General features: G+C 39.5%; 1 protein-coding gene across 1 annotated transcript; it reads left to right on the top strand.

Moving 5' to 3' along the window:
- Positions 1 to 2,414: 2,414 nt before the first annotated feature.
- On the top strand, positions 2,415 to 7,026 carry bdh1 (3-hydroxybutyrate dehydrogenase, type 1). Its single transcript, XM_083778066.1, has 5 exons — positions 2,415 to 2,832; positions 3,084 to 3,194; positions 3,761 to 3,902; positions 4,343 to 4,495; positions 5,750 to 7,026. The coding sequence occupies exons 1-5, from the start codon at positions 2,620 to 2,622 to the stop codon at positions 6,214 to 6,216; spliced, it is 1,086 nt and encodes a 361-aa protein (XP_083634192.1). The 5' UTR covers positions 2,415 to 2,619; the 3' UTR covers positions 6,217 to 7,026.
- Positions 7,027 to 11,196: the final 4,170 nt, after the last annotated feature.

Raw genomic sequence — 11,196 nt, 5'->3', positions numbered from 1 at the left:
GAGTGGTGCAATTCCCCCCCCCCCCCCCCCCCCTCTCTCTCTAGCAGGCAACAGAGCAGCCACTATCCCTCTCTCTGTTTCTGGCGCCCCCTACTGGTACTAATAAGTCATATACTCGTGCTCATGGCCACATAGGTACAGGTACATACACGGACATTGCATGCTGGTTGTAGGAGTGGTTGCACCACTCAAAAATTGGCATGAGGTCAGAGGTGAAAAACTTTACCATTTCCAGACTAAAGTGGACACTGGACAAAAATCCCTGCTATGTTTCGACTAGTGACATACGCACATGTCCGGGGAGACCTCCTCTACAAGAACATCACAGAATTGGTGGAGCTATGAGTTCGTAATATTGCCAGTCAACGTAAAGTCTCATTGGGGAGCAATTGTCGTAGATTTCTCCAAAAAGACAGTGTAGGGTGATAGCAAAAATACCTTACAGTACTTTGCAATGCATGGTAGAGGTTTGGCTATCACATTTAGATATGAGTGTTATGACAATTGCCCTCATTTCGTAACACAAACTGATAACAGTAGCTGTGGTCTCTACAGTTGTTTGTTTTCCAAAGCTGTTCTGTTTGTGAGTCTCAACACTTACCAAACAGAACGTGAAAAGCGAGATTGTGTACTGTATTGTATGAGCTGACAGGAAAACATGTATTGCTCTTTTTACTGGGTCACAGGTCAAATAAAGTGCCGTTTCCAGACCAGAGTGGACGCTGGACAAAAAACGGTGTACACTTTCAATGGAAAGAAAAAGGCATACAGTTTGCTTACGGTGTTTCTCATTCACTGTTGCAAAGAAGAAGAAAATCACTCTGCAAATGATCATCACAATCAGAAATTAAACGCTCATTATAAAGTTTACAAATCTCTACAATATTTGTTTTTAAACGTCATGTGTCTTAAGGTGGACTGAGAAGCTACTTTAAGTAGTCACAGATTTGATCAATTTACTGTATGTGTGTACCTGTGTTAATAACAGCAAATATTATTCAAACACATGCAAAACAAATTATTAGCACTGAGTAATTAAAAGGTATTTTTTTGTAACTTTCAAAGCCTTGTCTGTATTCTTTTATAACTTTGATGATGGAGAGGGACATTATATTTCCACAATCACTCTAGTGGGCCACATTGCATATTGTCGTAGCAAAAATAGCCGATCTACAAGCCTGTCACTTTTTATTTTACAACCCTCCCGCTTAGCAGAGAGTGTGCCAGTGTGGCATTGTAGAGGAGGACTCCCCGAATGCGTGCATATGTCAGACCAGCTGACACGAAGAGACGTTTTTGTCCAGCGTCCAACGAACAGCATATCATTTAGACATATTTTAAAGTTATTTTTGATTTTATGTTTTTACAAAAACATATTGTGTCTTGTAGAGAATCGTTTAGATGTTTTAGTGTGCAAAAAAAGGTTTTTCTATGGATTCAGTTTACTCTAGACCAGGGTAGGGGAGAACGGGGTAAGATGAGCCAGCGGGTAAGTTGAACCACCCCCTTTATCTAGAAAACTGTGTTGCCATGTGACCTTAAATCTAGTAAGTGTCCATCATTTACACCTGGCTGTGAAGTTGGGAAGCACATGGGGAAAGTAGAAAACATTCTTTTACAAAAAAAAAATGTTTTTTTGTCGGTCAAAGTAATATTTCGACACATCATGTAAAATGACTGTTATACAAAGCAAAATTTACCTAGGTCTAAAATGTAATGTCATACACGTTGATGATTTGCCAATGGATAGAACCATTTAGTAAATAAATTGTCTTAAACTTATTCTAGTCATTGTTTTCTAAAATGGAGGCTGGGGGTAAAATGAGTCGATGGGAATCAGTCTTTGCTACTCAAATTATACTGAATGAACAATGTACATACTCATTTAAGAGAAGTTTGCAATATTGTATTAACAATATTGCAAATATAAGGTTCTGAATAACAAACTTTATTTAATTGTCTTAATATTGTTTAAATAATAAAATAAACAAATAAATAAGACTACGGTATTTGCAAAAGGGAAAACTGTTATTATATTATCGATAAGTGAATACATTATCTGTTCAAGTTTAAGCTTTTAACATTCAAATATCATGTGGTTCAACCGGGTTCAACTTACCCCTCGACATGGATCAACTTACCCCTTATCTGGGGTAAATTGAGCCACATTACCACTTTTTTAAAAAGGTCATATTTTCATGGCCCTTTGTCATAGATGCTTACTCATCATTTCAATTGATAGAAGACATCCTGAAATATGGGTAGATCATTAGAGTTTACTGCCATCTCATTTTGCCTTGCTTCCAGGACAATTTAAGCAAAAAGTGGTTCATCTTACCCCGTTCTCCTTACTCTTATTTTGAAGAGATCGTCCACCGGAAGTCTTATATTTGCTAGCTTAGATTTGCCAAAAAGACACTGGTCAAATGGACTCTGGAGGCAAAATGAGGGTTTTATCTCTGGCTCCTGTCCACTATTTGTCCCCAAATCAGCAGAAAAAGTAGCTTCATTTGTCGGCTGTCGCTGCAGCTTTTCACTAATTAAGTCGTTAGGGGGTCTGGAAAGTAGCTAACATACTCGGCGAGACGGAGTAAAATACTATAAACTGAAGTCGCCAAGATGGCTCCACTTCCACTCTTCCGAATTGCACTTTTAGTGTCTTTTTCAGTCGTTTTGACGGTTCTTCTAGGATTCGGCTTACCGGGGATGTTGAATATAGTGGCGAGATTTTGTGGTTTTCACGAGACGAACGTAACAGAGTGCATAGTTAGTATATATTTAGTTTTTGTGGTGTATGTTGCAATGCCTCGAATTCCCAGAGGATTGGTTGAGGTAGGTTAAATTAAAGTTGGAATGACCACTGATATCTGTGTATTTTGGGGTCTGCAGTTATACATATTAATCTATTTAAAATGACTGAATGTATGTAGTTTGACCATCTCTGCTACATTGACTGTCGTGTAGCCCAGCTATTTCTACAAAACCTGCAATCGATGCTTAATTGGTGTAATATTATGATAAAATATGTAATCGTAGAATTGTGACATCGTCTTTATTCTCTCACACTGCACTCTCTTTCAAAGGTTAAGGGAAAAGCTGTATTTATTACAGGCTGTGACAGCGGATTTGGACATGCACTTGCCAAACGCTTGCATAAACTGGGTTTCACAGTTTTTGCTGGGTGTCTTTTAAAGGTAGGCTATGCTATGGTTGCCTGGTATCTAATATCTATTTAATATTAATATCTATGTAATTACAGTATGTAATGCAGAGTTTAATAGTTGATAGTTTCGGTCAAGTAATTAGGTACTACCATCCATCATACTATTTTTCCTGCCTGGTGGTATAATTAATTACGACTACTGAGAAATGGAAGTCTATTGTGCAACTATGTGATCATCACCAGTTCCAAATCAAAGATCCATTGATTGATGCACATGGGTTGAATTACAGCCTTCTTGTGCAGTGAATTTGTGTTTCATTTGTACACTCAGTTATGGGAGTAAAAACCTTCTGAAAACCATGCACTGATCTAGAAAAAACAAAACAACAAAAAACATTAATTGTTAAAGTGCAACTACAAGTTAGTAATCATTATACAGTAGAAACACAAACTGGAGCAACACAAAATAATAAAATATTTTAGTAAATTATATATGTGATGAATTACAAACACAGACTGGCATACTAGCCAATCCATTTTAAGAAGCATGGGCAGCTTTTCTGATACCACCTTCGCTGATAAATGCCATTCTTACAGGATAAGGGTGGCGAGGGGGCTAAGGATCTGGAGGAGTTTCACTCAGATCATATGAAGGTTGTCCAGCTAGATGTCTGCAGTGAGGAGCAAGTAAACCAGGCTGTGGAATATGTTCACAACAATCTGGAGGACACGGAGAAAGGTAACACACACAATACTGTCGACACCACCTACGTTAATTTAAAATAGATAGTGAAAAAACACATTTTCATTAATGTCTCCTATAGTTGCAGCCCCCATTTTGTAATACGTATTTAATTTTAGGATAATAGTCTTACAGTATGTGTGTGCCATATTGTTGAGGCCTACATTAATTGACTTAATCTCATTTAATTTAATTTAAGTTGCCAGTATTTGTGGGGATCAAACATATGGATTACTAGGCCTGTGCTATAGACGCAAATGTTTTACTTAATTAATTTTGTTTTGTTTTTTGAGACAGTGATATCCCTATCACTGCAGGGCCTGTATGTGGCATATAACCAAAAATATAACCAAAAGCTGTTGGCGACCCTGTAGACAGAAATTTAATGAGAGACACACTTGTTTCCTGCATGACATTTCCTGCGGTTCTCACCCCAGGTTTGTGGGCTGTAGTGAACAATGCTGGCGTATCAACATTTGGGGAAGTAGAGTTCACTACCATGGACACCTACAAGCAGGTGTCGGAGGTCAATCTCTGGGGCACCATCCGGGTCACCAAAGCACTCCTTCCCCTCATTCGCAGGGCCAAAGGTCAGCATCAGGAAAATCCCATGTATTACTGTACATAATCGTTGCCACTTTCGTGGTACCAGCATTAAAGAATTATGTGTTGAATTTTAAAATGTTAATTTCAAAAGAAAAAGTTGTATATATTTTTTGCTTTGTTGAAAGTAGGAAACAACAAAGTCTTGCGCACCTGATCAGCTCAGACAGGTGCTAGGGACAACTTTATTTAAGGAATGTTGACCAAAACATTAAGATGTTTGAATGCAGAGAAGAGAACACATGCTTAGCTGTTTCAACTGTCCACACATAGATAATTATTCAAGGATGCCTCTACTGGGTGAGAGGTCAGTGCTCTTTAGCTATCAATGGAAATCTGCAGGTGAAATGGTCAATATTGAGGCAAATGACCAATGCAGATTATTATTGGTTTCCCATTCAGTGGCGCATATGATGAATGTTGAAAGATTTACAGAAGAAGGAAAAAAGCTTAAAAAAATGATGACTGTGGAACTAAGTAATCCGCTACGGTGTTGCTAAGTAATAAGCTTGGTAAAGGGCCTGGCAATGGATTGAAGAATGCCTAGTCTCAAGTCAGTTGTTAATAATAATGATAATAACACTTTATTTGTATAGCACCTTTCATGACATGAAATGCAGCTCAAAGTGCAAAGCAATGGAGAAAAAAAAAGAAAATAAATGCAAGGCATAAAACATTAAAATAATAGCAGTAATGCAATACAGTGAAGACATGAATAACAACAAAGAATTTAAAAGATCAACTAAAAACAAGAGTAGGTCTTGAGCTGTGCTTTAAAAATGTCTACAGAGGCTGCCTGTCGAACGTATAGTAGGAGCTTGTTCCACACCGTCGGCGCGTAGAAGCAGAAAGCGGCCATGTTCACCATGTTTTTTAGCAGGCCAGCAGTGGAGGACCTGAGTGGGTGGTTTGGGACATATCTAGGCAGGCAGTCATGTAGGTAGGAAGGTGCGAGACCATTGAGGGTTTATAAATAAGTAAAATAATTTAAAATGTAATCCTAAAAACAACAGGAAGCCAATGCAATGAAGCTGAAACTGGATTAATATGTTCTCTCGTCTTAGTTTTAGTTAAAACTCTGGCTGACGCATTTTGGACAAGTTGTAATCTGCCAGTTGTTTTCTTTGGCAGTTAAACTATATGGACTTTCATGCCTGACAGGCGGTTAAAAATTTGTATCAGTAACCCCGCTTTATGAAGTGGCTTACCTTTTCCTGATGACACGTGTGTCTCAATTGCAGGCCGTGTGGTGAACCTGGCCAGCATGTACGGGAGGATGGGAAACGCCTTGCGTTCACCTTACTGCATCTCTAAATACGGCGTGGAAGCTTTCTCCGACTGCCTCCGCTATGAAATGAAGGCCTGGGGCGTCAAGGTTTCCATCATCGAACCGGGGAACTTCATTGTGGCCACGGGCATTCTAACGCGGGACATCGTGGCAAACACGGCCACCAAGCTGTGGCGCGAGGCGCCCCCTGGCGTGAAGGAGGACTACGGGAAGACCCACTTTGACCAGCACATGGCCCTGATGCGGTCCTACTGCAACAGCGGAGAGAAGGACGTGATGCCAGTTTTGGAGGACATCATAGATGCCATCACGTCCAAGCGCCCGTACACGCGCTACACTCCCCAGGAGCCCCACTGGTGGATTAGAGTGCAGGCGATGACTTACCTTCCAGCCGCCATATCCGACCGCCTCTACTTCTGAAAAGAGGATCATTGGCGACTGTGGCCATTCGCAACCATTGAATAACGGGGATCCCATGGAGTCAGTAGATTTATGTAAACATTTTGATCATATCACCAATGCAGACAAAACTGCTCTGTGCTTAACTGTACTCCCAGCTTTCCAGATGGTGGCATATATGTTTCCTGTTCCAGTTAATTTCCCATAGCTTTTTCTCATGCATTGGGGAAACTACAGTTATGCACAGAGCCTATTCAGAACTTTTTACCACTTCACGTCCTCAACACTTGAAACTACTCACTGATTAAAGCCTTAAACTTACCTTATAAAAATCAAAGTATGAAAATAATTGCACTTCTGTCGCTTTATCTGTAAAATATATGTTTGATAAGCAGCTTTGTATTGCATGTTATCAGGCCTTCAACATGCTCACTGATACGAACAATACAAAGGGAGCAACTAACGTGCAATGTGAGAATGTGAGAAGTATTTTGTCCCTGAACCGAATCTAGCATAGCACTGTATTAAACTGTGGAATGGGGACCAAAGCAGAGAGAAGCCCCCCTGCTGTTTGCTGCTGCTCATGCCGGAACAAACCAAGGACAGCTACTGTAAAGAACATGGTGAGTCTTGGCTAAATGCACTCCCAGGCTTACGTAATGAAAACACTAGCCCGCTTTGTCTTATACATGCCCCGTGAGATCTTAAGAGCTCATTTTGTTTGTTCTTCATGATTTACAAAAGGTACCTTTTCCTCCTTTGTGCACTAATCGTTATTGGAAAAGTTGTAATCAAATGTGTGTACTTTTTAAATAAAGAGGAATAATTTTGACAATATACAATGAGTTCTTTGAGCAGGGTCTTCCTTTACTTTGCATGTACAACTAAAACAGCCAGCCACTGTAATTGTCAATTGTTAGCCAAGTAATATTGTAATAATAATAACAATAATATCTCAAACTTATATAGCGCTTTTCTGAGTACCCAAATACGCTTTACATGGGGGGTCTTTACAGAGGTAACAACACAAATAAAAACAACTATTAGAAGAAAAAAAATAAACACTAAAATCTACATTAAAAAAATAAGTTACATTTCGATTTTCCCCTTAAGTTATAACCCCCCTCCTGGTCTCCAAACTATTTCTTTGTTAGCTTTGAACATCATTTGTGCTGTTTGGTACTCTACAATGTCAATAAATTTGAGCTGTTTTGACTTAAAAAATCTTTACAACTTACATACATCACATGTATACATACGTTACCTGTTACCCAACCAATATTTAAACATATCGTAATTACGTCAACATTGACAGCCAGTTATAACCCGACCTTAGTATTTCATTTCAATGTTTTACAGAGAGACTGATATTTGAAAGTTCGTAGCCAGTACTTGCGTGCTCTGCTTGCCAGTTTATCATGTAATTATCAGACAAAACAAACATGGATAAAACGTACATTAAACTCTGTCCATGTCAATGGCGTTTTTAATGTGTATAGGAGGGGCTAGCGCCCCTCAAAAATTATTTGTTAGTGTTCCAGATAACCCACGTTGTTTATTATTCGTATTGCTCTTTTTTGTAGGGTTATTAATGAGCTTAAAGATGTCTTATAATTGTTTCCCCAAACCTCTACTACTACACAATACTGCAAATAGGGCAGGACTAAGGAACAGTATAAAGTGTGGAGTGATTTCAGGTCCAATACCTTCTTAGCTTTACTGCAATACTTCTTGAAACCTTATTCTGTACATGTTTAATATGTGATTTCCAGTTTATTTCTTATAAAGTTGTAATCCAAGGCGTGTAAAGTGGAATAATATTGACAATTTGAGCAGCCTCTTTCTTTACTTTGCATGTACTACTAATACAGCCAGCCACCAGATGGTGTAAAAGCATTATAAAATATTCTTCAGGTGGCCAATTGTTAGCCAAGTAGAATTATGTGCTTTACTGTCCCTAATTAAGCAGCATTAACCGCAGAAATTAAATTTTTAATGAAAGTAGTTGTGGTAAGGTCACCTGATACTACACCAGGCCTGGGCTGGAATTTCACTTTTTTAGGGGCAAGGCCACATGGCAATTGTCACAATAGATAGATTAAATGACCAAATATTTGTACAAACTCCAGAGTCAAAAGTGCATATAGGCTCAGCCCTGCACCAATCAGAGTCAGTGGACTGGGTTGAAGATGCGAATGGGAGTTATAAGAATTCCCAAGAAAAAGGTTTTTTGGTGTCTAAAAAACTATAGGCAGGAAAAAGGCAGAATTTAAAATGGTGAAATCAGCTGGGGAAGTACATGTGGGCCATCAAGGCCACAGTTGCCTCCAGGCATATAATTGTTTGAAGATCAGAACTTAAGACCAAAATGATGGACAACAATGGCCATGGCCTCCATGAAATTCCTGGCCTGTCGTACAGTACACTTGAACATCTAATGAGCATTTTAAGATCTTTGTTTGATTGATTGAATACTTTTTTAGTTAGAAACAAAAACTGTATAGGCAGTGAATGCCTCATAGACATGCCGTAGACGCCTCCTCTGGCTCTGGGGCATGTATCGGCTGCCATTTTTGTTTCCAATATGGCGGAGGCACAGCACGCTGCCACTCAGCGGGCCTGTTTTGAAGGAATCCAGTGATCCACATGTTTAAGGGATGGTGTCATGGAATTCCACACATTGATGGCAGTGCAGTAGAAAGAGAATTCAATCCAGTTTAGCGATAAGGTAGCATGGAAGGTGTCCACTGTTAGTCAGTCTGTCTCTCCACGTTCAACCTCGCTTCATTCTCATTCGCTACGTGCTAACTCACACACGTGCCTTCATTCACACAGACAGTCTTTTTAAGCAGACCAACATCTCTGTTTATTCTACATGCAAATTGCAGTCAAACTCCCTCCACCTCAATTGTCTCTTCCCTGTGGCATCTAGTTTTCCATGTTATTAATTTCAGATTTCAAATTGTTATTATAGCCCCTTGAGATGCAGCATCTCATTTTCAAGGTGGACCTAAGAGGATTCTTTGGATTGTACTGTGATATGTGGCATTTTAACTATTGTGCATTGAAAGGTTCAATGTTAATTACCGTATGTTTGTGTAATAACTGTATTTTAGGCTCTGCTTCGGTGGGTTTGTCATCTTAGATTCTGTCATGCTCGCGCGGGTAATCCGTGGTATCACAGGAACAAAGTCACACCGCCAAACTGAATGCAATAGCATTGCAATAAATGGTAAATGGTTAATCCTGAGCTGAAGTGTCTAACTGAACCCATGTTTGTTCTATAGGTGGGTGCATGGCAGCAGATCGTTGTTGTCGCTCCCTCTAGTACCCTAAAGACTAATCATTGTGTATATTCCTGCACTATACCAGCATCGAGTGATCTTGGGTTGGTACATAGAATTTGATCTATTGAAGATTCTGACCTTCAAATGTACATCATTCTTGTTTTGATTGTATTGCTGTATTGTTGTATTGTTCTTTCTGCTTTGGCAATGTAAACGTATGTTTTCTCATGCCAATAAAGCCCTTTGAATTGAATTGGTTGTTGTGTGTGTTCCTCACTTTGGTGAGGTAGTTAGTCAGGGACGAGGGCATTGGCGGCAGAACCCCTTTTGACCCATTTTTTATTGCTTAACCCTGTCTTCTACCCTGAGCCATCCTAGACTAGCAAAATGTGTTGGAAATAGCTGGGTTAAGAAGAGCGAGAAGTAGTCAAATCAGTTTGTAAAAGTACTCTTAACACAGAATGTCCCATTTCACAAGTTTTCTCAAATGTATACAAATGTTTTTTAAATGACAGATCTACTCACAATGCGTCGCCATGCTATTTTCAAATGGCCAAATGTATACAGGGCTGAAGTGGTTGATATATGTTTTGATTCTTGAATAATCAAAATCTACAAAGTAACTTAAGCTTTCAAATAATTGTAGTGGAGTAGAAAGTATATGTTTGCATCTGAGAGTAGTGGAGTAGTAGTATAAAGTATTACAATTGGACATACTAAAGTAAAACAGCAAAAATTGGAGAGTTCAAATTCCAGGGTTAAACAGTTGATTTCAACTCCCAACGTGTCATTTTAACACTTTCAGATTTAAATTGGGTTCAGTGTTGGAGTCATTTGAAAGAGTTGATCACGTCAGTGTTACCAAACTCAGCCCAGAGTTAATTCCACCCCAAAAGTGTAATTTTAACACTATCTGGTGTAATGGTTAAGCTAGTGTTTGGAGTTGTTTTAAATAGTTGATTAAATCCAGAGTTGATTTCCACTCCCAAAGTGTAATTTCAACATTTTCTGATTTAAATGGTGTTCACACAAGTGTTAACCCAACTCATCAGAGATGTAATTAAGCTCCTCCTGCCCACACCAGCATTTCAGTTTGAATTGATTGATGAAGAGAACAGTTAGTTACACAGAACACTGAGAGCAACAGACATGCACGGTGGACAAGTCACATTTTCTTCAATGTGTGTTCTTCTAACATGATTTCATGGTAAGTGCAGACTTATTGAAATAATTATAAATGTGTGCTGCAGACTGCATTATTGTAGCTACAAGGAAACATCCAGGGAGATGTAGGAGACTGTAGGCCTATAGGCCTGTAGGTTTTACAAAATGTTTGTCTTGACTTAATGGTGAATATGTTACACAAACCATGGAGTATGGTCTGGCCCGACTTGCCGTTTGGTGCCAAAAATACAAGTTTATGCTGTAAACTGTAAAGGCTACAAACGCTGAACATTACATTATTCTTATTGTCTCCACCAGGCCGAAGGCATGGGGGAGAGTATGTTTTGCATTCCGTCCGTCCGTGTGTCCGTCCGTCCGTCCGTGTGTGTGTCCGTCCGTGTGTCCGTGAACAGCTAATCTCGGCCACCGTTAACCCGGTCCATGCCAAATTTTGCACACACACTCCCTGGATGCCAACGATGAACCTCTGCCCCAAACTTTCCAGAACGGCCTGTTATAGCGCCACCAGGAGGCCGCTTTGTGCAAAACA

Source organism: Protomyctophum parallelum, assembly GCF_964188405.1.
Source record: "Protomyctophum parallelum genome assembly, chromosome: 12".
Classification (NCBI taxonomy): domain Eukaryota; kingdom Metazoa; phylum Chordata; class Actinopteri; order Myctophiformes; family Myctophidae; genus Protomyctophum; species Protomyctophum parallelum.
Note: the sequence above shows the minus strand (reverse complement) of the source record. Positions and strands in the feature narration are given on the sequence as shown.